This window comes from Podarcis cretensis (genome assembly GCF_951804945.1).
Source record: "Podarcis cretensis genome assembly, chromosome: 10".
Classification (NCBI taxonomy): domain Eukaryota; kingdom Metazoa; phylum Chordata; class Lepidosauria; order Squamata; family Lacertidae; genus Podarcis; species Podarcis cretensis.
This window is the reverse complement of record NC_137179.1, coordinates 71,382,010-71,407,112: the sequence shown is the minus strand read 5'-3', so window position 1 is coordinate 71,407,112 and position 25,103 is coordinate 71,382,010. Positions and strand designations below refer to the sequence as shown.

Here is a 25,103-nt window from a genome sequence, read left to right as displayed (position 1 = left end):
AAACACATTGTTCTGTCCTGAGCAGTGTCTTGTCCCCATGCCCACAGCAGAGTATTAGTATTAGTATTGTCCTGGTGGCCACTAGGGGCGCATCGGAAGATGGCTAACAACAACATCTCTCCGACCCACACGAGGTAATTAAGAGGCTGTGATGGGAGTAAACAGCCTCCCGCCCCCCCAAGCGTGTGGGGGGGGACTGCCCTTGCCTGCTGTGCCCTATACCACCCCCGAATTTGTGAGGGTGGGGGCACTAGGCAGAAAGCCCTTGTGCGGATCTCGGCGCTCCTGGACGCTGTCTCTGATTCGCGCCTCTAGCTGCAGCAACTTCAAAAGAAACAATTAGGAGGAAGCTAATGCACATATTTCAAGGAAGAAGGGGGAGTAAAGACTGCTAACTGAAGAGATCTCTGATAAACAAGACGGGTCGGAGGAACAAGAATAAATCATGAGAAGACACACTAAGGCTCAGTATGTTCGGCAACGGGACTGGATGGGGGAGGGGGGGAAACTTTCCTTTCTTTTCTCTATGTGATTAACCAAGAATCCCCCCCCCCACAAGTCAAAAGTCAGAAATGCCGTTTAAATGACTTAAGCTGTGGATTTAAGACTGTGTGAAGATAATTTTCTAACCAAAGCATGTTTCAAGAAGATCGCGGAAAGCATAAGAGCTTTGGAATGACGCAGCAAAAAATATCGTCGCCATCTTGACAAGTTCTGTTGAAAGACTTATGTCTGGGAGGAGGGACAGATCTGTTTTCATATTGTGGGTGAGCCTCCTCAGAGGGACTAAAGTGCGACAGATTTGCGAGATTAATGATGGAAAGAGTACTGTTATTTATGAAAGTGATGATACATCATCTTGATATGATGACTGGACGAACGGAAAATTCACACAGGATTATAATTGGTGTTTACCTGCTTAAGGAGATTATCAGAAGAGATAATAAAGAAAAGAAGAAAAATATACGAACAAGATGAGATGTGGAAACAGCAAGATAAGACTGGATAGAATTATGAACATTATTTGGACAGATTTGTGGATATTAACACAGCAGCAAGAAGATGATCGGAATCCCCCTTCGGAACTTGAAATATGGGTCACCCCAACAAAAATTTAAAATTCAGCTTTGTAATTCGGAATTTATATGATGTGATGTGATTTGATTTGATTGGTCAGTTAATAAAAATTATTTTTTTTAAAAAAATAGTATTAGTATTGTCCTATCTGACAGCACTAAGGATGTGATCAATGGGAGGAGATCCCTACTGCTGTACACAAGGTTTCTGGAAAAGGCATAATAGTCTACTATCATAAGTGGCCAATAAGATATGACAGAATAAAATGTCTTTGGATTTCTTAATTTGGGGGGCAGCTAAGGTATTCCTGTTGCATCAAATTTCACATTTCCTAGGAAATCCATTGTCATTTTAGGACACAGTTCTATGAGGTACTGCACTGAGGTCAATAAAATATTGATTATTGAAGCAGAAGATCTAGGATCAAAATAATATCGAGGCCATATCCAGACCACTTCAGCTGCTATAGAGCAAATCAGCATTTGCACTACAGTAGATAGAGTTTCATAAATAAAATATAATGAACTCTTTAGAGGATTAGGCTTGTACTTTTATTTACTTTGTTAATAAATGTATTATTGAAACAATATAGCTGCCTGTACAAAAATAATAATTAGATGACTACCAGCAATTTCTAAATGTTTGTGCTAAATATTACCAAGGATATTTGGGCTACGTTGAATGCAGTTAAATAGCATGACTTTGTTTAAAAACAAATTATCTAAATTTATTGCAAGTGAAACATGAACAGGACATTACAGGTTCCATTTTTATAATTTTTTTGGATTGGAAAAGTTTGTTAACAACTAAGTTTTATGGTTAAAAGTATAGAGTTCGGTTTTATCATTCTTGAACATAACATATAGAGCAGGACGCAGTGAAGAACTCAGAATTATCAAGGGTTACATTTTCCCCTCAAGTCTATTAAACAAAACTTGACAGGACCATCAACTTTTATCTCTACAGGTTTCACTGTCATCATGGCTCCTTCTGATTCAGTAAAGTTGATTATACATAGTAAAACTGAAATGTAAACTTTGCTGACCAATGTCAATTTGGCCCCCATTAACAATTTAATTAACTGTTAACAGATTCTCCCAGATATGACGCTATACAGATATTTTATCTCCCTGTTAATTAGTAATTATGCACTGGCAAGAAAAACAGGATTTCTTTCCAATTATTCCAGAACTCAGTGATTATTTAAACTTGGCTAATTAGCAGTGGAGGGCTGGTACATCTTCTGGGCAAATTGTGTTTGATAATCCCTATTAAAATATACATTGCGGTTGTTGACTTGTAACAAAAAAGTGGCAGTTCAAAGGGTATTAGATACAGCACAAGGCAAATGGGGGCCTATTAAAATTTTCCCAACTGTTCTAATGAGAATGCTGAGGGTAATTTTTCCTAGCTTACCATCTGTTTGGTTTCTGGCATGTGTCTCTGGTGTGAGGGTCCTGGAGCCCATTTGATTTGTCACAAAGTAAGCCAGGGGCACGAAGCAATTTCAGTAGTTTACAGAGGAACATTTCAAGAATGTTATGCTATGCAGGCTAATGCTTCCTGGATATGCAGTAATCAGTCATGATAGTTTCTGCTTTTTTAAATCGTAGATCCCAAGAACAAAATGTTTCAGTGCCAACACAAACGCAGCTACAGAAGTCTATTTCCTTTCCCTCCACATCTGTTGACAGTGCAGGACCAGCGGGAGGCATGTTCCTTTCTTTTATCTACAATTGATTTCCCATTCAAATGAGCTTGTAGGGAAGATCATTTGGTGTTCCACATGGTGCCCTAAAATACCTGACCCTTCCCAAATGGTAGCTGTGCGGAGGCGAGTCTGCAGAACAGGTTTTGTTGTGAGATGTCTTTGAAGCAACAGCTCAAGTGCACACCGACCTCCCCTTTACTTTTAAACCCCTCCTCTGACTTTTGCACTGACAAGATGTCTAAAGGGTCTCCTGGAGTTTGCCTGCTGTTTTTGTTTTGTTTTCCCTATGTTTCTTTGCTTTTAAACACTTCTTGTGCAAATACCCTGTAGTGCTTTTAAAATGCAAGACTTTTTAAGAGCAGTTTGGAAGCCTGGGGAAACACGGTGCAGGGATAAGATTCCAACATTAGGGGGAAATGTTTATGAAGCTCGAGATAGGAGCTGGAATGGGAACAACTATTGAACTACGGTGGGTAGAAAGCTGTTTTTTTCTCCTGAAAGCAACATGAAAATCTAGTAGACAATTTAACCAAAATCCTTATTTTTCTACACACTCAAGTCCTTGAAAGAGATCGAGCACTCCCTTCGTTCCAAACAGTGCACAGGACTCTAGAATATAACATTGTAATTTGATGTAATTGTAATTTGTTCCTCGAATGATCACTCATAGCAGCTCCACTTTATTTATTACCAGAATAAAAAGAAAGATTAATTATAAAATCCAAGTGGTTTTTCTTAAGTATCTGTTTAAGGTTAAGAACAATTGCATAACATCAAAAACAGTAAAAGGGAATAGCTTTACTCCCAGCCAAACTAGGCAAGATACAATTCATGCCATTAACTATTTAAGTAACAACTGCATGGATGGCTTTAAAAAGAGATATCAGAAGCAGGGATCGCAGTTCAGATCAAGACCCTGGCATGGGGGGGTGGGTAGAAACATTAACTCTTTGCCTGCTGATGTGGTCCCAATCTGAATCAGGGACCCCACAACTCTGTTATTTTCTCAAATAAAACTTCCCATTCATGCTAAAGGAAGCATTTCCCCCCAGTGCAAATAGCTGGTGCAGACACCCCAAAGTGAACTGGGATTGAAGTGAGGTGAGCAGAGGGTTAAAGTCGTGGCCCCCCCCAAAAAAATACCTTCTCATCAGGTTCCCAGTCTAGATTGGACTTCTCCATGCTTTGTATTTACTTTTTAAAAACCATTCATGCAGTTGCTAATTGCATGAATGATGTCTTGTCTAGTTTGGCTCTCAGTTCTTCAGAATGTGCGGTAAAGCTGCTGTTCATAAGACAAGCCATAGAAGGAAACTTTTTCTCCTGCAGTGCATAAATGGATATTCATAATTAAACATTAGACTTCCCTGGGGCATCATGCTTTAAGATTCATATCAACAAGCAAAACGAGGTATCTCTTAGTATGCATCAGTGACTTACAACTCTCTCTTTAGACATTTCCTGCCTTTAAGGACCTCATTTGCTTCTGTCCAGCATTTTTTGTCTTGCCCTATGGAGCAACTTCATTAACAATTCACAGGAAACACTACACTTAAAGGAGTGATTCCATGGAAAAATTGTGCCCAAATTTAAATGTAATTAACTGGGCTAATTGGAAATGCAAAAGACCACCCAGATTCTCTTCGACAGCACTTTACTGATTACAATATTTGTTACTAATTTTTTTCATCCATATATCCAAGCAAGCATTTATAGAAGTAGTGTAATTTTATTGATACGCTGACCCCCTGATATGCAGGAATCATTTTGCCCAATGTGAGGCTCGAACCCACAACCCTGAGATTCAGAGTCCAGTTTAAAATTTTGGCATCATAATTATAGGTCATTCTTGGTAATATGTGACAATGGAAATGTTTCTATGTTGAATACTGCACAATGGCGTTTTAAGCAATAAACTATAAATTGAATACAAATACTGCAACCAAACAAGAAAATATACTAGCCTTGATGCACATCAGGTACTATGCTTAAGCACTTGGATCTAGCAGCCAAAATCCAATCCAAGCAAATTATGACCATGAGATGCTGGGAAACAATCCATTTACTTCAAATGAAGCCCAAGCAAATAGTCCACTTCTGAGAGATTAGGACCTTGCATCATAGAGTCATAGAATCATAGAGTTGGAAGGGACCCAAGGGCCATCTAGTCCAATCCCCTGCAATGCAGAAATCTCAGCTAAAGCATCCATGGCAGATGGACATCCAACCTCTGCTTTAAAATCTCTAAGGAAGGAGAGTCCACCACCTCTTGTGGGAGTCTATTCCACTGCCAAACAGCTCTTACTGTTATAGTTTTTTCCTGAATGTTTGCTCAGAATCTTCTTTCTTGTAACTTGAAGCCATTGGTTCGAGACCTATCCTCTAGAGCAGGAGAAAACAAGCACGCTCCCTTTTCCATGGGGCAGCCCTTGAGATATTTGAAGATGGCTCTCCTATCTCCTTTCAGCCTCCTCTTTTCCAGCTCCTCCAACCGTTGCTCATAAGGCTTGGTTTTCTTTAACATGGTCAAATGTCAATTGGGTGGTCATCAAAGCTTGGTACTCTCTTTGGATATTGGGTGGGATATGGAGAGGCAGTATTCATCTCATCTACTGATTTATGTTGCATTTGGCATTTGTCTGGTTAATGTAATTCTATTGTTCTTTTTTGCTGTTCACCAGTATGATAATTATTTCTTAATGCTGATGGAACAGAATTTTTTTTTTGCAAAAATGAAAAATAAGTAAGTTTGTAGTATCTTTGAGTACTACTGCAATTTGCCTGACTCCACATTCTTTGTATTGTATGTTACTAAGCACAAGCAGTAGATTACTGTACACTCCCAATTTACAACTTGGCTTTCATTCCATCAAAGTTGAAATAGGAGCACTGCAAAGCTCATATTGTCCCCATGGTGATTTCTGGGATGTTCCCAGATCTGTTTGTGTACCAGTGCTCACAGGCACATGAACCCGTATCCTTCATCTGCATTAACATAAAAGCTAATTTGGGGAAAATAACAATACTACTCTTGAGATCTTTACTGGAGGCAGTTGTGTGCTAGAAAAGGACTGCACTGGCTGTGATGCCATTGCTTACATGTGGGGATTTAGTAATGATTAATAGAAACCAAGATAGATAGTAAAAGGCGAAAGATTTATACGATCTGAAGAGAAAACAGAGTATAATAATAGAAACCAATATTCATGTGCCTGCTTCAAAGAGCCAGGAACAATCACATCAGGGTTGCAACTGCAATATTTATTTGCAAAATAATAACATGGTTTAAGAGTAAAATCATAGCACTTGAGGTTTGATGTGCTGTTATCAAAATATGCAGAGTTAAAAGGATCCGTAATAAATTACAAAGGCAACCCACCCCAATGTTGCCTGGCTTAGCTGTTACTATTATAGAGACCAGGAAGAAGGTAGAAGGTGGAGAACCACCTTGTAAGAAAAGGCAAGGTGGAGTCTTTTTTTTTTTTTAATAATATTTATTAAAAAATTTCCAGAATAAAAAGGAAAGATAGCAAGAAAGAAAGAAAAAACAGATATGATTTACACTTGGTTTCAGTGGCATCTTTCCCGGACTTCCCCCCCTCCCCCTCTTGTATTCCATTTCCCTTAAATTGATTCCACAGATTCTTACCCCAAATTTTAAAACCTTATTTGTAATTTTAAATAACCCATTTATTCCAAATTAATTTATCTTATTTATCTTAATGAACCATTTCTCCTTATATTTTATATAATTCCCTAAGATCGACCCCATTTCCCTTCCACGAATTCCCCTATTTTCAAACAACAGACATGAAAAAAGAAAAGAAAGAAATAATATATAATTTTACAGCCTTTGGATTCCAAATCTCTCCCCCCCCCCATTCCTCGGTTCCAATCCCCAAAGTTCATCCATTGTCTACTGCCAGCCTGGTGTATCCACGTCTATATCTCAACTCCACTTTGCCGTCTTTTGATAGCTTTTAATTTCAGAAAGTCCAATCTCGAAAAAAACTCTCAGAAAAAGTCATTGTTCTTCCATCCAGACCTCTATGTTTAAGAGTCTAACTTAAATTCTATTTCTTGGTCCTTTTAAAGTCTGGATGTTCCAAATACTCCGGCTTCAAATTTGGTCCAGCTCTTATTCCTCAGGTTGCTTTTTCCTGTTCTGCTGCAGAAACCTTCTAATTCAGAAACTTCTTGTTCTCCACAGAGGCTTTTGTTATTCAGGAACATAACTTGCGTCAAGTCCCTTCCTTTCTTCAATAGATAAATCCATTGTCTCCTTTAGTATAGAAACCTCTGTAGACAAAATAATGCTTCGTTTTTGCAGCTTTCCCAAGAGATAACAGATCCTGCTCAAATTCATAGTATTTTTCCACTTGCTGCTACTGTTGCAATGTCCCAGCCTCCCTCTAGAGGGAATATGGTAACTTAATTTCTTTCAAAATCAGACCCAAAAGTCAAATAACTTGTTGCCTTTATTTCCAATAATTTATGTCCAAATTGTAACAAATCTAACCAGCAAAGCCATCGTAACAAAGTTCTCTTTTGTTTTCCTGCTTTGACAGCTACTTTGACAGCTGTCAAAGTTTCTGTGTCTCTTCACCAGTCTCTCATAGCGGATCGTTCCCAGTTCCCGGGGGGGTTCCATTTTAGTTCCCACAAATCAGTCTTCTCCTCCAGCACAATTATTGTAATTTCCCTTCGTGAAGTTAAAAATTTTTTTCAGGTAAACAAGTTCATCTCTCGATCTTAGTTGTCAAATCCTTGCGTTGAGCCATCTACAACAGGGGGGGGGCGGACTTCCTTTTTGCACTCCCCCCGCTCGCTCCAAATTCAAAGATCAAATTTCCCTTTTAAGTCCAATCAATTTACTCACGGGTTGTTCCTTTTAGTTCAAATCCGAAATTTTCAAAGAAGAAGTCGTTGCTCTCCGCCGAATGGCATGCGGCTTCGCTGGGCAGGGGAAGCATTGGACTCACAGCACCACACCCCCCCGGCACCCGCTCCGCAGCCTTTAAAAAGGCTCCTTCGTGGGTCGGGGGGGCGCAAACGGTGCCCGCTGAGTCACCAAGTCCATGGGCATCTCCGCCCATGGTTTTTGAGGGTCCCCGCGTCGCCGGCGCGGCAGGACCTGACCCCTACCCAGCCGACTCCCTCCGGAGCTCGGAGGGAGTCCGCCATTCGGCGATGGCGCCGACCCGGAAGTCGGCAAGGTGGAGTCTTAAGGATCCAGCTGAGGTCCTAGGAAGGAGAAAGAACCTGTGAGGTTCTCTGGCCATAATCCTTGAATTCCTCCAACTCCGAGACTATCCTTGTGATTCATCTCTCCTTGCTTGGCCACCATAGGATCAAACCGTAACATAATTGGGCAATGACCCTTTTAATGAACAGGTAGCACCTCAGAGAGAATAGAGCTAGTAAGAGGCTCAAGTCGACCAATCCTCAGAAGGCTTCAACATGCTGCTGAAGCAAGAACTCTCCCCAAGTCTTGGCACTGACTGCTGTGAGCTCTCCAAGGTACTAAACAAGCTGTGCCTTTGCCCTGCTGCCCTGGTTGGCAATATGGAAGGGTGGATTGGATTTGACTGGACTTGCAGTAAATAAAAGATACAGCTGAGTCCTATTGTCGAAGTTTCCTGCCAGTGTCATAAGGACATCCCCACCTGTTAATTTATGTTAGTAAGGTGATTTTTCTCTTAAAGAAAGGGAGAAAGCTTGAATTTTTAAAGTGCTCATTTTAAATTTTATGAAAATCAATGTGAAAGCTGCTTAGTACAAAAACCACTGCACCTGTTTAGGCTCACTTCATCCTGTCAGAAGCAGTGGCGCAACAAGATAATTTTAGACCCTGAACTAAATGGTCTTACAAGCCTTCCCTTAGCTGGCCTTATGCATAACTTAAGTTGCAAAGGAAACATTTAGCATTTCTCTTATCTCTCCCCTCTACCTCAGTCACCACATTTCCATGCATTGCAGCTGCTTCTACATTCATTATATGTTACAGAAATACTCCAAGCATGTGCTCATTACTTACAGGAATAAAACTGAGATTGTTTCTGCTCCCTTGATGCTAAACGCCTTTTACTGAGAATAAGCACCATTTTGTTGTGGAAAAGCACAACACATAATAGATAGATGATAGATAGATAGATAGATAGATAGATAGATAGATAGATAGATAATAAAAAGGGCATCAGTAAACACGACATGGCTGGCCAGCCACCCCATTTTTAAAATAAGAAGAAATGTTGCCGCAGTGATTTGCAGAAGCCTTAATTTGCCCTGACATGCCCATGATGGCCTGGGATCTGATTTGTTGCTGCCCCCATAATCTGCTACTCTCTTGAGGGCACCCCATGGATGTGAGGCCCTGGACCTTTGCCCCAAGGTCAAGGACATGTTGCACCAGTGCTCAGTATGAACCTTGCATAATCTCAGTGATGTGCAGCTTCATATAGCCCTCAAATGTGAACAGCATATAGCAATACTACTGAGTCTTTGTGAATCAGTAAGAGGCAATTCTCAATCTCATCATGTCTAGACCTTCAGTTGCAGTACCGGGATTCTCTGTAATAACAATGAATTACTAAGTAATGGAACTTTTAAATATCCATCCATCTTTCCTGACTGGGGGAGGAAGGAACCTTCCCCCAACCTGCTCGTATATCTTCCCTGTTCTTGGCCATTAAAAGCACAGTGTTTTTTTTCTTTCGTCTTCTTTTTTATCTTTATTGTTTTTTCTCTCTCTCCTCAATATCAAACATTAGCAAACAGTCTGGCATAAAAATTATATTACAACAATTAATCATCTGCAAATATACTCAATTTCCAAATGGTGCTAGGAAGTCATCTACTTTGTATGTTTGATCATAAATGAAGCTTTCTCCTTCCTTAGAGGTAGTATCAAGAAAATGCAGTTCATTTTTCCAACTCCATAACATTTCTAACATACAACTGGGATTGTGCAGACTATCAATATGTAGGGGAATGGAATAGATCATGTCTGGTCAGCTGTGCAGGTGTACAGCTGAAAGTGTACTCTCATCCTCCTCTCTATGTTCATTCAGAGTACACAATTATAATATGTGCACAGTCCTAATGTTCTCCAATAAGTTTTTAATGCAAATTTTGGACAGTGATCTGGTGGGATACAATGACATGGAGAACCTCTAGCCCCTGAGATGTTGCTGCACTGTAGCTCCTGCTGTCCCTGACTATAGCCCTTGCTGTCTGGAGCTGATGGAAGTTGGAGTCCAGCAACCTCTGGAACACCACAGGGTCTGCACCACGGTCACAGTGTTTTTCTGCCGGGCCATTTCCATCAAAGCGCTTATTGGTTCTTGTCTCTTTTGAATCCATAAAATTAGGGAGCGTCTATTATAGCTGCTTTCCCTTTATGCTCCTCCTCTTATCCACCTGCTCCATGGTCTGCCTTTAAGCATTTGTTTGCTATGAAACACTTCTTGTCTCCAGCGATCCAGGTGGTTGCTATGAAGCAGCCCAGATCCATATTGTTGCACTGGTGCAATGTCCTGGGTGAGTTCAAAACACCACTGCAGGCACAACTTCTGCCTCAGCAATTGCCTTGCTATAAGACTACCCAGTTGCTTTTTTCTGCTGCAGTGGCACAGAGAATTAGATGTCTAAGCTTCAACCTGAACTACACTTACATGCAAGTTCAATTAAAATCAAGTGAACCTGCTTTCAGGTGAATTGTAAAAAGACAGAGGTGTTGTGAACCTCACTGTCTTCCTTAGTAGTGGTAGATCTTTTAAGATGAATGAGAAAGCAACAGGCACAAAACAGGAAGCAAGCATTTGTTAACCTTATTTACTATATGCATATTTATTTATGCTTTTGATGTTTGCTAAACTGAAAAGCCTTGGGGAGCAAGAGGCATTGATTTAATCACAATGAACATTACTGGTACGGTAGTACTTGAAAATCTAAATCTTTAGGGGAAGCTTCATCCTGAGGTGAATTGCAGCTTTGGGGGGGGGGGTATTGGGGCCACAACATAGGAAAAGTGTTAAGTCCCCTCCCTGCAGAACTAATGTGTTCCTGTGAATATTGTAACAATATTACATGCATATATGTGCTAAAGTATGCTCTGAAGAATCCTGAAGCCACATTATTTTAGGGCTTAGTCTATAAACGGCCTCGGTCCAGTATACCTGAAGGAGCGTCTCCACCCCCATCATTCTGCCCGGACGCTGAGGTCCAGCGCCGAGGGCCTTCTGGCGGTTCCCTCATTGCAAGAAGCAAAGCTACAGGGAAGCAGGCAGAGGGCCTTCTCGGTAGTGGCGCCCGCCCTGTGGAACGCCCTTCCAGCAGATGTCAAAGCGATAAACAACTACCTGACATTCAGAAGACATCTTAAGGCAGCCCTGTTCAGGGAAGTTTTTAACGTGTGATATTTTACTGTATTTTTGCTTTCTATGGAAGCTGCCCAGAGTGGCTGGGGAGGCCCAGCCAGATGGGCGGGGTATAAATAATAAATAATAATAATAATAATAATAAAACACAGATACATAAATGGTATACCTGGGGCATATTGTTACCTTTATTTGGCCTCTTTTAGGTTCCTATGCTAATAAGTTGAGCCTGAGTCTCTGAGACTGATCAAGGACATGCATACTTAAGAATGTGTGGCACCACTTCCAATGGTAATTACTCCAAAGAAAGTGTACATAGGAATGCCTCACTTAGCACAATCCTATCATCCGGCAAAGCTGGTTAAAGCATTTTAAGATATGTGTTGTCACCCCTGTCCTAGGGCTACAGTAGCAGAATTGCCACAACTCTGCTAAAGGAGGGACTGAGTATGGGAGGCACCAGAGCTGTGTCAAATGGGGAATGAGGTTGTGCTGGAATCCTTCTGGCAAAAGCTGAAGTACAAGCTGAAATACTCCCACTGAAATAACTGAAGAGCCCAAATCCATGCTTCCTCCACCTCTGCCTATTCTGCCCATGATCAACTTTGCTGCCAGCCACATCTCTCTTGCAGCAGTATATGATAAACCTTACACAAGGAGCCCATACTTTAGATGGCAGGGCACATGGATGGCTAGTCATATTGTGCATACTTATAGCACACAAGGAGGAACTCTGGGAATGTCAGAGACTGTCTGGACATTGAGGAGTGGTGGCTAGATACTGATGAGTGGACAACAGGAGAAGTGGGGGTTGGAGACTGATTTGGAAGCAGAGATCCGTGATCTGGGAGAGTCTGTAACAGCCAGGAGATGAGAGTCAGAGGCAGGAGAAGATGCAGGTCAGAGGATAAAGAACAGGGGTAGGAGGAGGGAGAAGAGTGCCTACTTGTGCACAGCTCAAGTAGGGGCCTCTCTGTTGCTGCAACTGCTTCATCAGGCGCACATCCATGAGTAGGTGAAAGACACAGGACCGATAGACATGCCTTTTCCTAATTTATAAGTGTACTTTTGACAATAGTTAATTCCTCACTCTGGGCATTCCTTGCCTGACATGGCTGTGACAGGGGATGGGAAGGCACAAAAGACAAGTATGATTCCAGCCAATTTCTTGTTACCTTAAGGCCACTGGTTTCTGTTCACTTTAGTGGAATTTAGTTCAAACTGCAGTTATTTAATAGAAAAGGAAGCACTATTTAGGATACTGCATAGAAAGAGTCCATATTTCATACTTATTCACTCTGCTTCTTAATAAATAAAAAAGCCCCAAATCTTGTGACCTTTCCTCAGAGGCAAGTAGCTCCAGCACCTTTTGTTATGGTTGCCCTTTTCTGAACATTTCCAGCTCTACAATGCCTTTTTTGAAGTGACCAGAACTGAGCACAGTATTCTGTCCTGATTCATGCAGGTACAGAGCACCGCAGATTGATGACGACCAAGTGGAGTGGTAGTCCCAGAGAGACACGAAAGCAAAGCAAGGCAGGATCAGCACCTTGGAGAGGGACCTATTTGGGTTTCACGACCACAGCTAGTCATCCTACTAGTCACTAATAGTTGTCTCAGCAGTGCCCTGAAACAGCTGTCAAAGCTTTATAGTATGGATTAGGTATTGATTGATGTGAGGCCCCGCCCCCTGAATGTTGCATCTGGCCAGTCAAAGAGCTGGCATATTCCTCTGCTGCCCTAGGGTTTCAAGTTTTGGGGAAATCCCTCTTGATCCACTGAGGAGTCTGTGGATCAGTCCTTGAAGTCTGATAGCAGAGGTCTTTGCACAGAGGTGCAGGCTCTGTTGATCATGGCTCCAAATGGAATGGACCAGGAAGTAGATCCAAAATACAACATATTGATCTATGCAGCTGAACAGCTCTCTCTCTCTCTCTCTCTCTCTCTCTCTCTCTCACACACACACACACACACACACACACACACACTTCATGAAATCATTTTGGACTTACCAAAGCCAAAAGCACTGGACCCGCCAATACTCTGTGAAGCCTGTACACTGGTTGATGTGTAGAGTCCCGTGACCAATAAGCCATCAAAAAAGGTACTCGTTGAAATAGTCACTGAAATGAAAGAAAATTTAAAAATATGTAAAAGATTCTCAATTTTAAGGGAAAGATTTCACCACCCTTCTATGCTCAAGCCAGTTATCTAGGACCAGGGTTGTTGCTAAAAGGCCTTTCACTATGTGGGCAATCCATGTTGCAGGGAGGAATCTCTTCTGTGTGACCAAATCTAAATACATGGGGTACTGAATAGCCCTGGAGGTAGTGGACACTGACATGAGAATTCTCCATGTGTTTAGAGTGTCATTTGCAATGCTACTTCCCACCACATAGGATTACCAGCAGAGGGAAGGCAAACATGGACAGTAAATGACCTTTTAACTGGTCCTTAGATATCTTCATAGCCAACCTTCTTCCACGCCTTTTAATGAGTGGTGCTCAAGAATAACCAGCTTTTTATTTGGCAGCAACAACTCATTTACCAAACTGTGAAGCCATTCAGTTTCAAATGTAGGGTTTGACATAAACTGTAAGCAAATACTTAAAAGTCAGTTTGTATTCCTCACAAATTCATAGGCACAACTGGAATAACAGCCCAAAATTTATTCATAGTAGGTTAATACTATAAGTATAATAGTTCCAAGAAGAAGCTCTAGTAACAGGATACACAAATTGTGCAGTGCAATGGACAGCTACACGTTATGTGACAAAGATGGCTGATGCACATACACAGGTATGTTCTATAACAGTGTGGACGATATACACATGTTTTTAAACTGAACATACATCTGATCAGGCCAAAGTCCCTGGATATGTGTTCACAGGTGTCAACACTGCCACAAACAACACTGGTGGACATATGGCAATTATGTGTGCCAAATAACATGAAAAGCTGCACCGAGTGACTCTAAATCAAGTGGAAATGATTTGAGCAGGGTTGCTTCCCACATTAACCTAAATAGGAGTGTCAATAATGGAGAGAGAGAAATCCATTGAAGGGTCCACACAATTCTGCCTAACATGAATGCACAACTGCTAGCATACATATGTTCATACATGCATAGAATCCCTCACATGTTACAAAGAAATGTATGTCAGTCAGAGCTTTCCTCCTCACAACCCTACTTACAGCCTTGTAAGAAACTTTCCAAATATTTATGTTAAATAAAAAGCTATTTTCAGCTGAGCACTCCTAATTTATTTATATCTCTTTCTCTGTGTCTCCTCACCCCCTCAAATTGTACAATCTTGAGAAAGACAACCATGCTTAAATTATTTGTCATCTTTAATGAATCAGAAATAATTTTTATACTTAATGAGCTTTCTATCATGAAATGATGCACACTAAGCATTACAGCAGCAAGATTTTAAAGTAGCAATGAAAGGTCACTCAGCTCACTGTTTCTGAAAAGTGCTGCTTGCCAAGAAAGGCTAAAACTTTGTTATGATGTAAAAAAACCTGAACCCTTCAGTTCGGAAATGCAAATGTTATATCTTTAGTAAAACAAAGGACATGCTTGCAGCATATTACCATGGCGTATTACACAGTACTATATCTGCATGGTTAATAAAACAATAATACTGTGTCTTTTTGATGTATTTTACACAACAATCTGAATGCGAAGTAGAGTATTAAGCTGTTAAGTCTTAAATATTTGTAAGTGAGATAAAATGAAAAAGACCAGCATAACCCACTGGGCAGATTATAAGCATTATTTGGCATTTAGGCACCTGTTACTATTTTTCTGACATAATTTAGAGCTAAGAAATGGAACTCTAAATTACTTGAGCCATATGGCACTCAGAATTTTTGAAGTACTTCTTTCTGAACATTCATCTTAAACATGTCTGCTTGACATTTTTATCATCAGATATTACTAGTTCAAATATACTAATATGCTTAAATGGCCTCGGCTGAGAAAGGCCAAAATTATTCACTGCTGCTCTTCTCCATTATGTAAAAGCATGGCAGATTAGCAGCATTATTCTCTAAGTCTCGCTGTCTGCAGCAATGGCCTTGAACTGTTAAAACCATTTTTACAGCACTACCCTACGCATGTCTACTCAGAAGTAAGTCCTGCTGAGTTCTGTGAGATTTGTCCCATGGGATGTCTGTATAGAATTGCAGTCTCTGCTGATATTCTCCAGAACCAACATACTTCCAGCATTCCTAATCACAGCATTTGTGCCTCAAAGCTTGCCTGGGACCATATACCATCTTTTCAATGCACCTTGTCCTAAGAATTTATGAACGGATACAGCAAGCCTTAGAGACAAATTCAGAACTGGGATGCAATATGATAATTTGCTCACAGCATTTTAAGTCATAGGTAGCTTGGGTGATACAACTGATCAAAGAGCCCTTTTCAAACTCAATATCCTCCTTTATTCCATGGAAGAGAATGTGAAAACATCACTAATTTGTTGCTTCTAGAGAATTCTAGAGAAATACTATTTTACACTCCCATGTGAGCACCAATGTAAGCCATGCAGAACTTATGAATCTTACTACTATACTGTTTGAAATTCTAGGTGAAGTAACATCCTGGGTTGCAAATTGAAGCTTTATAGTATACAAGACAATTGTCTCTTAGAAAGTTGGTATTATTTTGAGGTCAACTGTCCATTTTGTCTAAGCTGTTATTGAAAATGTGCATACATTTTACGGGTACATCAGACTTAGAAGAGGAAATTTATTGTGCTAATATCAACATTTCCCCTGGTCTCCACCCTCCTTGTGGTATTAATTACTGTATGTCCCAACATCATGGAGGGAGGGGGGAAGCATCATTGTCATGCTGTAAACAAAATGAAAATATAAGAATTGTAATGAGACCAAAATGGAAAAAAGAGGGGTAAATTGATATAAACACCTGCATAACAAAAAGAAGGTAGAGCCGATCCTAGTCTGAGTTGTGATGTTAACGGGTTAAGAACATGATAAAGAGCCTTATTGAATCAAGCCAAAAGCTCACCTGGTCAAGAATCACAGTGGCCAACTAAAAGTCTGTGAGAAGCCCCCAAGCAGGACTTGAGCACAACAGTGTCCTCTCAATTCTGATTCCCAGCAACTGGTATTCAGAGGCACACTGTCTCCAATAGTGGAGGCTGAACATAGTCTTTATGGCTAGTGCCCATTGATAACCCTATTTTTTTTAAAGACATCAAGGGTATTGTCCATTATTACATCTTGTGAAGAAGAAGAGAAGAAGAGTTTGGATTTGATATCCCGCTTTATCACTACCCGAAGGAGTCTCAAAGCGGCTAACATTCTCCTTTCCCTTCCTCCCCCACAACAAACACTCTGTGAGATGAGTGGGGCTGAGAGACTTCAGAGAAGTGTGACTAGCCCAAGGTCACCCAGCAGCTGCATGTGGAGGAGTGGGGAAGCGAACCCAGTTCACCAGATTACAAGTCCACCGCTCTTAACCACTACACCACACTGGCTCTGAAGATGCATTCCATAGAAACAGCACTTCCCTTTGCCTGTCTGAATCTTGCAACATGCAACTTCTTCATTGGACAACCTCAGGCTTTCGTATTATGAGGGAGGGAGAAAAATGTATCTCTGTCCACTTTCTCCACACTCTCTTATGCGCCCTTTTTCTTTCCCATAGGGAAGTTGTTCCAACCCCTTGACAATTTTGGTTGCCCTTTTCTGAACCTTTCCAAGCTTGCGATATTCCTTTTCAACTGTGGTGACCAGAACCTCATGCGGTACTCTATACAGTGTGGTCCCACCATAGATTTCTGTAACAGGATTATGGTTTGGTGGTTTTATTATCAATCCCTTTTCTAATGATCCCTAACATTCAAGTCACAATTTTTCACAGTTGCCACACACTGGGTCAACATCTTAATCAAGCTGCCCACTAACTGAAGCACATTTGCCGTTTTGCATCACCCAGTTTGGAGTGATCTTAACTTGTGTCTTAACTTTAAGAAACAGCTAAACAGACAGAATATATTACAGTCTCATCTGGGCTGTAACATTTAGGACTACAGCTATGGGACTGCATATTAGGATGCTTCCCTGATATTTTGTGGGGGTTTTTAATTTCACACAGTTGAATCTAGTATGACAGGAATAAAGGCTCCATCTTAGCTTCAAATTTTTGTTAAGCAGGAACTGCAGAAAAGGCAATTGCCTCACTGACAGATGGAACCTGGAGAAGACTTGCCACAGAATGCAGGCATATATTTCTGCCTGTACAAGAGTGATGAGCCACGGTCAAGGTGTAAAGAGGAGGAAATCACATGCAGTTCATTGGATTGGTGAGGACCACGGTGCAGGCAGATGCACAGCATAACCTCTGAATGCTTACCGCACGCTGCCGCTCAGCTGGTAGGCTGCCCAGAAGGGAAGCAGCAGGAGTAGCAGCAGGGGTTCCTGATCCGATTTCGTCTCCTAAAACCCAGGGAGACTAATGTGACAAAGTCACTGGACCAGCGATTTCACAGGGAAAAGGCTACAGCCTCTCATAGCAAACCTTTTGCATAGTTGGGAAGACTACATTAATGGTTACCATCTTTCCCTTTTGTTTTCTTACCCCAGGTGGGCAGACACAGCATTTTTACTAGCAAAAAATTGTTTCTTCTACTGTATTGATTTCTTTATATATGTAAATAAGACATGTCATTAGGATTGCAGCACCTTATTTATTAATGGGTCCCCTTTCTAAAAGGATATTCAAGGTGTGAAAACCAATAAAAATTACAAGAGATAAAGTGAACAAACAATTAAAAATAGAATACCTAATAAAATAAAAATACAGATATAACAGTAGCAGCAGAAACTTAAAACAGGAGGAAATGACAGCCTAGAACAGGCAAACTCCATTCCTCCAGATGTTTGGGACTACAATCCCCATCATCCCTGATCACTGGTCCTGTTAGCTAGGGATGATGGGAATTGTAGTCCCAAACATCTGGAGGGCTGGAGTTTGCCTATGCCTGGCCTGGAACAACCAGATCACAGTTGCTTTCAAAAGTTAGAAACAAGTCAAGAATTAAGTAACTGAAGGGACCTTCTGAATAAAAATGCCTGAACATGCCAGTAGAAATAAATTAGATTAGGGGCGCAATGCACGTCTCTATAGAGGGCATTTCGTAACATGGGTGCCACTGATTTAGTAATAACCACTAAATGGGAGAGAGTTCTTGGTAACCACAATCAATACACCTAATCTGATCACTTCCTAACAAAAAGACATTTGTATCTCAGAGTCTTGTTCTCTTTACTTTCCCATCTGTAGTATTACTAGAACTTAGGAATGGTACAAAATGTTCCTTAAGGAAATATAAAGACTGAATCTCCCTGCCAGAATGCTCTTGCCTACAATTAACAGGGAGGCCTTGTTGGTGGCATCACGTCTGGCTGTTGTTTGGTTGGCACTTACCCATCACACACACACACATCCAATGGCACCATTGGGAAAAAATATATTGTGAGCTACTGACAAATTTAAAAGAAAACCCAGCTAACTGAAAGGACCTTGTCTGAGCAAGGCAAGACTTGCCAGATTCATTTATAACTGAAGTCTTCAAGATGCACGTAAGGCCCAGTCTTGGATTGAAGTATGTCCCACAATTTCCATGGGGATTATTTCCTAATAAGATAGTACTAAGTACAAAGCCTATTTTTTCCAGAAGCAAATATACATGTGGTCTAAGTGGGATTATATGGTCTGTTTTACTGTTGAAAGGAGGCAAGCGGTTATTGTGTGGTAGACCACACAAGCTATGTTTAAGTGAGAAAAAGTGTGGTCACTGGCACTCCACGACAAATTTAGAGCCCTGTTGCCTTTTTCTGAACTTGCACCAAGTCATGTAAACAAAGAAAGTCTTCATAAAACAGAAGCCTACTATGATAAACTCTCTCTTGTCCTGTGTCTATCATTTTTGTTTTCACTGGACGGGACAGAAGACTGTTCTTAGACATGCAACTAGAATTCATATTTGAAATTGTTGCATAATGACTGGCTCCTACACTTAGTTTCTTCTTCTTCTTTCACAAAGCACAATATTTCCACATACCATAAGGAACTCTGCCCATGTCAGTGAAATGGTTGAATAAGCTATCTGCTATCTTTTCATCAGTAACTCAGAGTACACAAACTATTAGCAATTTTAAAATATCTAGTTTGGTTAGCACCATTCAAGATGCATTTTAAAGAAAAACAATATCACAGTTGTAAATAATTATGAATCCTGGAGTTGTTCTACTAAATATGCTAGGATTTTTAAATAAAAAACATTAACTTCAAATTGTTACAATTAACATTTCATCAATGTAATCCAGGAACAGCATCACAAATTTAGTGACCTCTGTTTTAAATCTAATCTCATTGCTCATGCCTTTCAGATTTATGTGTGGCTGGCTGCTTGATACCCATACATGAAATTTTCATACTGTTGGCACCGCTCTAAATAAATTATTAAAAGGATATGAATATGAGTGTTGTGTTTAGATTTTCAGCATTGTTTTGTAAATCCCTTTTATTCGCTTGCCCTCATAAAAAGAAACTGCTGTAAACATAAACAGCAATGGCATTTTAAGCCCACAACCATCCCACCTACTAAGGATACAATCATCTTTGTCTTCTGAAAATTATAAATGCTTGCAAGACTTGTGTCTTATTTTTAGATTAGGAAAGTGTGTGAGCTAAACATAGGCTTCTGAGCATATTGACCTCAGTTTAGAAATATATAAATCCTCTTACCAAACGAATTATGATTATATTAAGCAAATGGAGTTGAAAACTGTTATAGCGACATTAGAAATTAAAGAAACATCTACATATTAAAAAATTGATGTGCAGAATGCTTTTGCAAACATTCATGCTAAATGAAGAGAGACACAGCTGCAAATCAACAAAGAAGACTGCCAATAAGAATATATATTTTTTTCCTACATTATATTTAAAAATATAATAAAATAATATTTTCATTTCTATACAAACCTGTTATATCACAGAAGAACAGCATGTTGGCCACTGAGGGCTCTAAAAAGAATATTCCAGAAAAATCTTTCCTAATTCGTATGTTTTAAGAACATGTGATGGCCAGTGATGCTACCAAACTGGTCAGTTTGGAGGTTGAATCTGAACAGGACTAGATGAGAGGCTGCAAGATGCCAGGGGCTAACATGGAAGATGATATAATCACAGGCCAATTGCTTTCAGATAAAATAGGCCACAACTTTATTGATTACAGATGTAAGTAGGTCTTGGCATAAGCATTGGGTGTGTACCATGAATCACCCAACCCGACTGCTGGTTGATTACTGAGTAGGGTTAATCCCAAGTTAAAAATCAGCCCATGGAACACATCAAATCGGGGCAATCCCTCTAAGATCAACATTTGGGGAGTGTGTGTCATGGCCCATCAGCCCCCATCTGGGCATCAGGATGGAAGCACACACTCAGGAACCTCTTTATGGGGAGTAAGGTTCCCAGTCCCCCTGTCTGCCTTGACTAAGGATACAACCCAATGCCTTATCCACCATCCATGTAAGTCCCAGAAGCCAAGTGAACTGGACTCTGGGCAGGAGGCACAGCTTGGCTTTATAACCAAAGAGCAGACTTGAGAGAAATAGTTTCCCCCCAGGTCCACTCTGAAGTCCCGCCCTCCTGGCTCACCAGTGATTGGACAGAATCACGGAGAACCATTGGAAGCCTGTGCAACCATTGGGGAAGGAAATGATGTTCTCCCTGGCCACCTGGGAAACCAGCGCCTGCCGCTGCCCCATCCTGCGCTGCGCTGCAACGGCCACTCACTGGGGGTGAAAAGGTAATATTCCCATAATTCAAAGAGATGTTGATTCCAAGTTAATTTGCAGTTTGTGTGCATCCATGTTCAGCATGACTGAACGTAACTTCCCTTCTTTATTTCACAGTATAATATGCTCAGACATAAGTCACAATTAATTCAGTGGGACTTACTTTTAATTAACTGCATACAGGAAGGATTGGTCTACCACAACACTTGCTGCAGTGGCGTAGCGTGGGGGGTGCAGGGGGGCCGGCCGCACCGGGCGCAACATCTGGGGGGGGCGCTCGCCGCCTCCGGAGTCGCCGAAGAGCCTCGGACGCAGGCTGTAGCAGAGCCCCATGTCTCGCGGAACCGACAAGCTGTGTGCGCGTCCGGGCTGAAGGCGTCCGGCAGGCAGCGGCTCTCAGCGCTCGACGCGGTCCCCGCGCGTCAGGGCCGCAGAGGGCGTGCCAGGCAGCCCCTTCTCACAGCCCCGCCGCCGCTGCTGCAGCTGCTGGGCCATGTTGTATTTTTCTTGCCTCTCTGCCCTCCTCCTCCTCCGGGCAAGCGGCGTCGTTTGGGCGGCAGCGCCAGCAGCAACTCGCCTCAGATCACCTGACACGGACCCGCCTCCGCCGCCGTGGCTACCTTACCGTAAATACCCCAGCCCAGGCAGCAGCAAGAAGAAGCTGGCAGCAGCGGCAGGTTAGGGGTTAGGGGCGCAAATTACTTGCCTTGCCCCGGGTGCTGACAACCCACGCTACACCGCTGACTTGCTGCACAGTTACTTCCTCTTCCTGCACTGGCCTTCAATGCCAGCAGCAGCCGTAGCCACTCACTTTGGCTTTATCCCATGGTAAAGAGGATAAAAGGTGCAGCAGAGTGTAAACACAGGTCGGGTTAAATCCCATGAAATCAGCCAATCAAAGAAGGGCGTGTAGTGATGCACAATGATGCAACACACACTGTGACAGCAAAATACACATAAAACATTCTGAAGTCATGTTTTTTAATGTGCGTGCACAAAAATCAAAGTCATGGGATCTCAGAAAAATTGTAAATGTTTGAGATAAATGATGAGAAATTATGTTCTTTAACAAAGCTAGTTTGTTCGTGAATCTGGTGTATGTCAAATTACAGTTTGAGCCACGTCAGAAATTACATGAATGTACTTCTTGTGCTAAGGGATGCAGGTGGCACTGTGGTCTAAACCACAGAGACTAGGGCTTGCTGATCAGAAGGTCGGCAGTTCGAATCCCCATAACGGTGTGAGCTCCCATTTTTCAGTCCCAACTCCTGCCCACCTAGCAGTTCGAAAGCACGTCAAAGTGGAAGTAGATAAATAGGTACCGCTCCAGCATTTCCATGTGCTGTTCTGGTTCGACAGAAGCAGCTTAGTCATGCTGCCCACATGACCCGGAAGCTGTCTGTGGACACACGCTGGCTTCCTCGGCTTATAGAGCGAGATGAGCGCCGCAACCCCAGAGTTGTTCGCAACTGGACCTAATGGTTGAGGTACCTTTACCTTTAGCTTTTACATCTTGTGCAATGTGCAAAGCAGGAACTGGCAATGAAATCTGTGATACTTCTACTACCTAGAATTAGCACACCTTTCTCATGATTTCCTGGGGAGCGCAAAAGGAGAAAATATGAATAAATCATGCCATTCTGTCGGCAGAAGTCTGTAATATCTGAATCCATCCTTGACTGATGTGGCAACGCTATATTTTATTTTAGAAATGTGTATGTTTTAAGTCATGTTGTTTGTATGTTTCGATGGATGAAATCAGTTAGGGGTAAGGTCTTGCTGGGAAGGTGTAGTTCAGCAACATCTGGAAGGCAAAGTCTCCCCAACCTGTCCTAGACTTTTTCTTCTGACCCTCAGAGGAGCTTTTTCACGGGACATAGGGGGTTGCAGTGGGGAAGGATTCCTTAGCAATGAACATACTCCCAAGGGCTCACACAGCATCACACACTGAACTACCCAAAATTGGGTTCTCCATCACATTGTTGCTGCAGCAAAACAGCTCCTTGTTCTCTTGGTTTAATAGGCTTTAGGTTTAATAGGTTTAACAGGAGAAGGTACATCCTAAATACAGAGAGAGGTACATGTGGACCTATCTGTACTGATCTGCAAATGGACCCTGATTACTTTTTTGTTTGTTTCAGTTTGCTTTTGTTGAAGTATGAGTGCTAGGATTTTAATATGCTGCTTTTTTAAAGATATGGAATGCTGCTTTTATGTATTGTAATGGCTTTTTTATTTTTATTTTGTGAGCTTTCTTGGGTGGGCTGTGCCCTTAAAAAAAGAAACTGTCTCTCTCTCTCCCTCAGGCTGAAAGGAGGAGACGGAACAGAGGAAATATATTTTATTCTTGCTCTAATTTATATTACTTTACCTTGTACCCTAATTTATTGAACTGTCTGGGTGTGTGAGCTGCAATATGTATGCAAAGAGCTCCTGGTTGTTATGGCTTTTGCACTGCTCTATCTAGCTAGAAGAAGCTGATCTGAATGTAAGTTCCTTTTACACGTGGTCCACTCACTGCATCATAAATGAAAAGGACATCCTGGCCACACAGAGGCACCATGAGTGCATTGAAGTGCATATGAGATACTGTACCAAGGCAACATTTCTGTGGCATGGAAGTTGATAAGAACCCTGAACAGGTGGCTCACTGCTAGTATGATGTGGGATACAATAAGCTCTGTCAAAGGGCATGAGACTTATTCTACTTCCACAAGGCAAATTGTGCACACCAGTGATACACAACAATCGTTTTACAAAAGGGACACCACGCCAGCTGTTTGGTCTGGTCACAAAGCAATTTGTAGCAAAATAATACAAGGACCACCCGTGGTTTCTAATTTAGTTAAATGATAATCATCACTGCATCCTATGTAACACTGCAGTGTTCTAGAAACTTGTAGTGGACTCATTTAAAAGCAAGTTGGAGCAAACAGACATTTCAAGGGGCGGGGGAATACAGTCATACGGAAATGTTCTGCTCTTAACAGAAATGCTTAGTACTGTATCTTGAGAAATAAGCATGCAAACTCCACCCCCCCAAATATATATATATATATATATATATATATATATATATATATATACACTGTTTTGTTCCTGCTGATAACTTAAAAAATACAGGCTTCCAGAGCTTCTGAATAACTTGATTGCATAAAGGGCCAACACAGTATTAGGTTCTCTGTGTTGGAAATGTCTATTACTGAATTATTACTCAGTCTGTCAGCCCTGACAGGTGGGCTAAGCTTGAACTCAACTTTCTTAGGCAAGATGTTTGACAGCCCTATTACATTAAGTTCCCTCACTGAAGATGCCAGGGGCTAAACCTGTGACTTTGTACATGCAGAACATGAGCTACCAGACCTAAGCCACATAATTTGCAAAAATATATATATAAAAAAATAAAAAAAATTAAAGGATAAATTCCTAAAAAATGAAAAATACCTCTTAAACTAAACAATGGGCTCTGTCTTTATTGAGAAATTTCTGGTTATAACATTCTAATAGAAAGGTTGTCATGGCAAATAACAAAATAAATCCACAGAAGGCTAAAACAGTGGTTGGCAGGCTCAGTGACCTGAAAGGACTGGGTTCACCAGTCACTGACAGGTTCAACCTCCCCTAGTTACACAGCCTGTAGCGTTAGAGTGAGTCTGGATTTGATATAAGCCATGGAACCTTCAGGTAGGAGCAGCAGCAGCAGCAGCAGCCAGTATAAAAGGCTGCAAGCTATTCTTCCATCTAGCACAATTATGCATTTGTAACTATGAGGCTGAATGATTGTTGTGGGCTTGTTCCAAGTCTTGGATAGCTTCAGATGGTGCAGAATGTGTGCTCCATCTCCCAACACAAGAAGGCATTATAGCATCAAGTTCCACATACAAATGAATGACCTGGTTAAGTTTGTAGCCTCTAAATATGGGGTAAACCAGCTGGTCCAGGCCCAGTTGTTGGTGCTGTCACAAGATGCTGCTGAATCCTTAAAGGTTCAGTGGTACTTCCCCATTTGTGGAATGAGGTGAGTCTGTCTCCTCTACAACCGACCTTCCAGAGGAATTAAAAACATTTTCATTAGCAGCAGCATGCCTGCT

At 41.4% G+C, this 25,103-nt stretch overlaps 1 protein-coding gene across 2 annotated transcripts in view; it reads right to left on the bottom strand.

Annotated features, from left to right (window-relative positions):
• RELN (reelin) overlaps window positions 1-25,103 on the bottom strand; it is a 326,208-nt gene that overhangs the window by 265,520 nt on the left and 35,585 nt on the right. For both annotated transcript variants that reach the window (XM_079993517.1, XM_079993518.1), the window contains exon 2: window positions 13,179-13,289. In XM_079993517.1, the coding sequence (XP_079849643.1) occupies window positions 13,179-13,289 (111 nt within the window). The remainder of the gene's footprint in view (window positions 1-13,178; window positions 13,290-25,103) is intronic.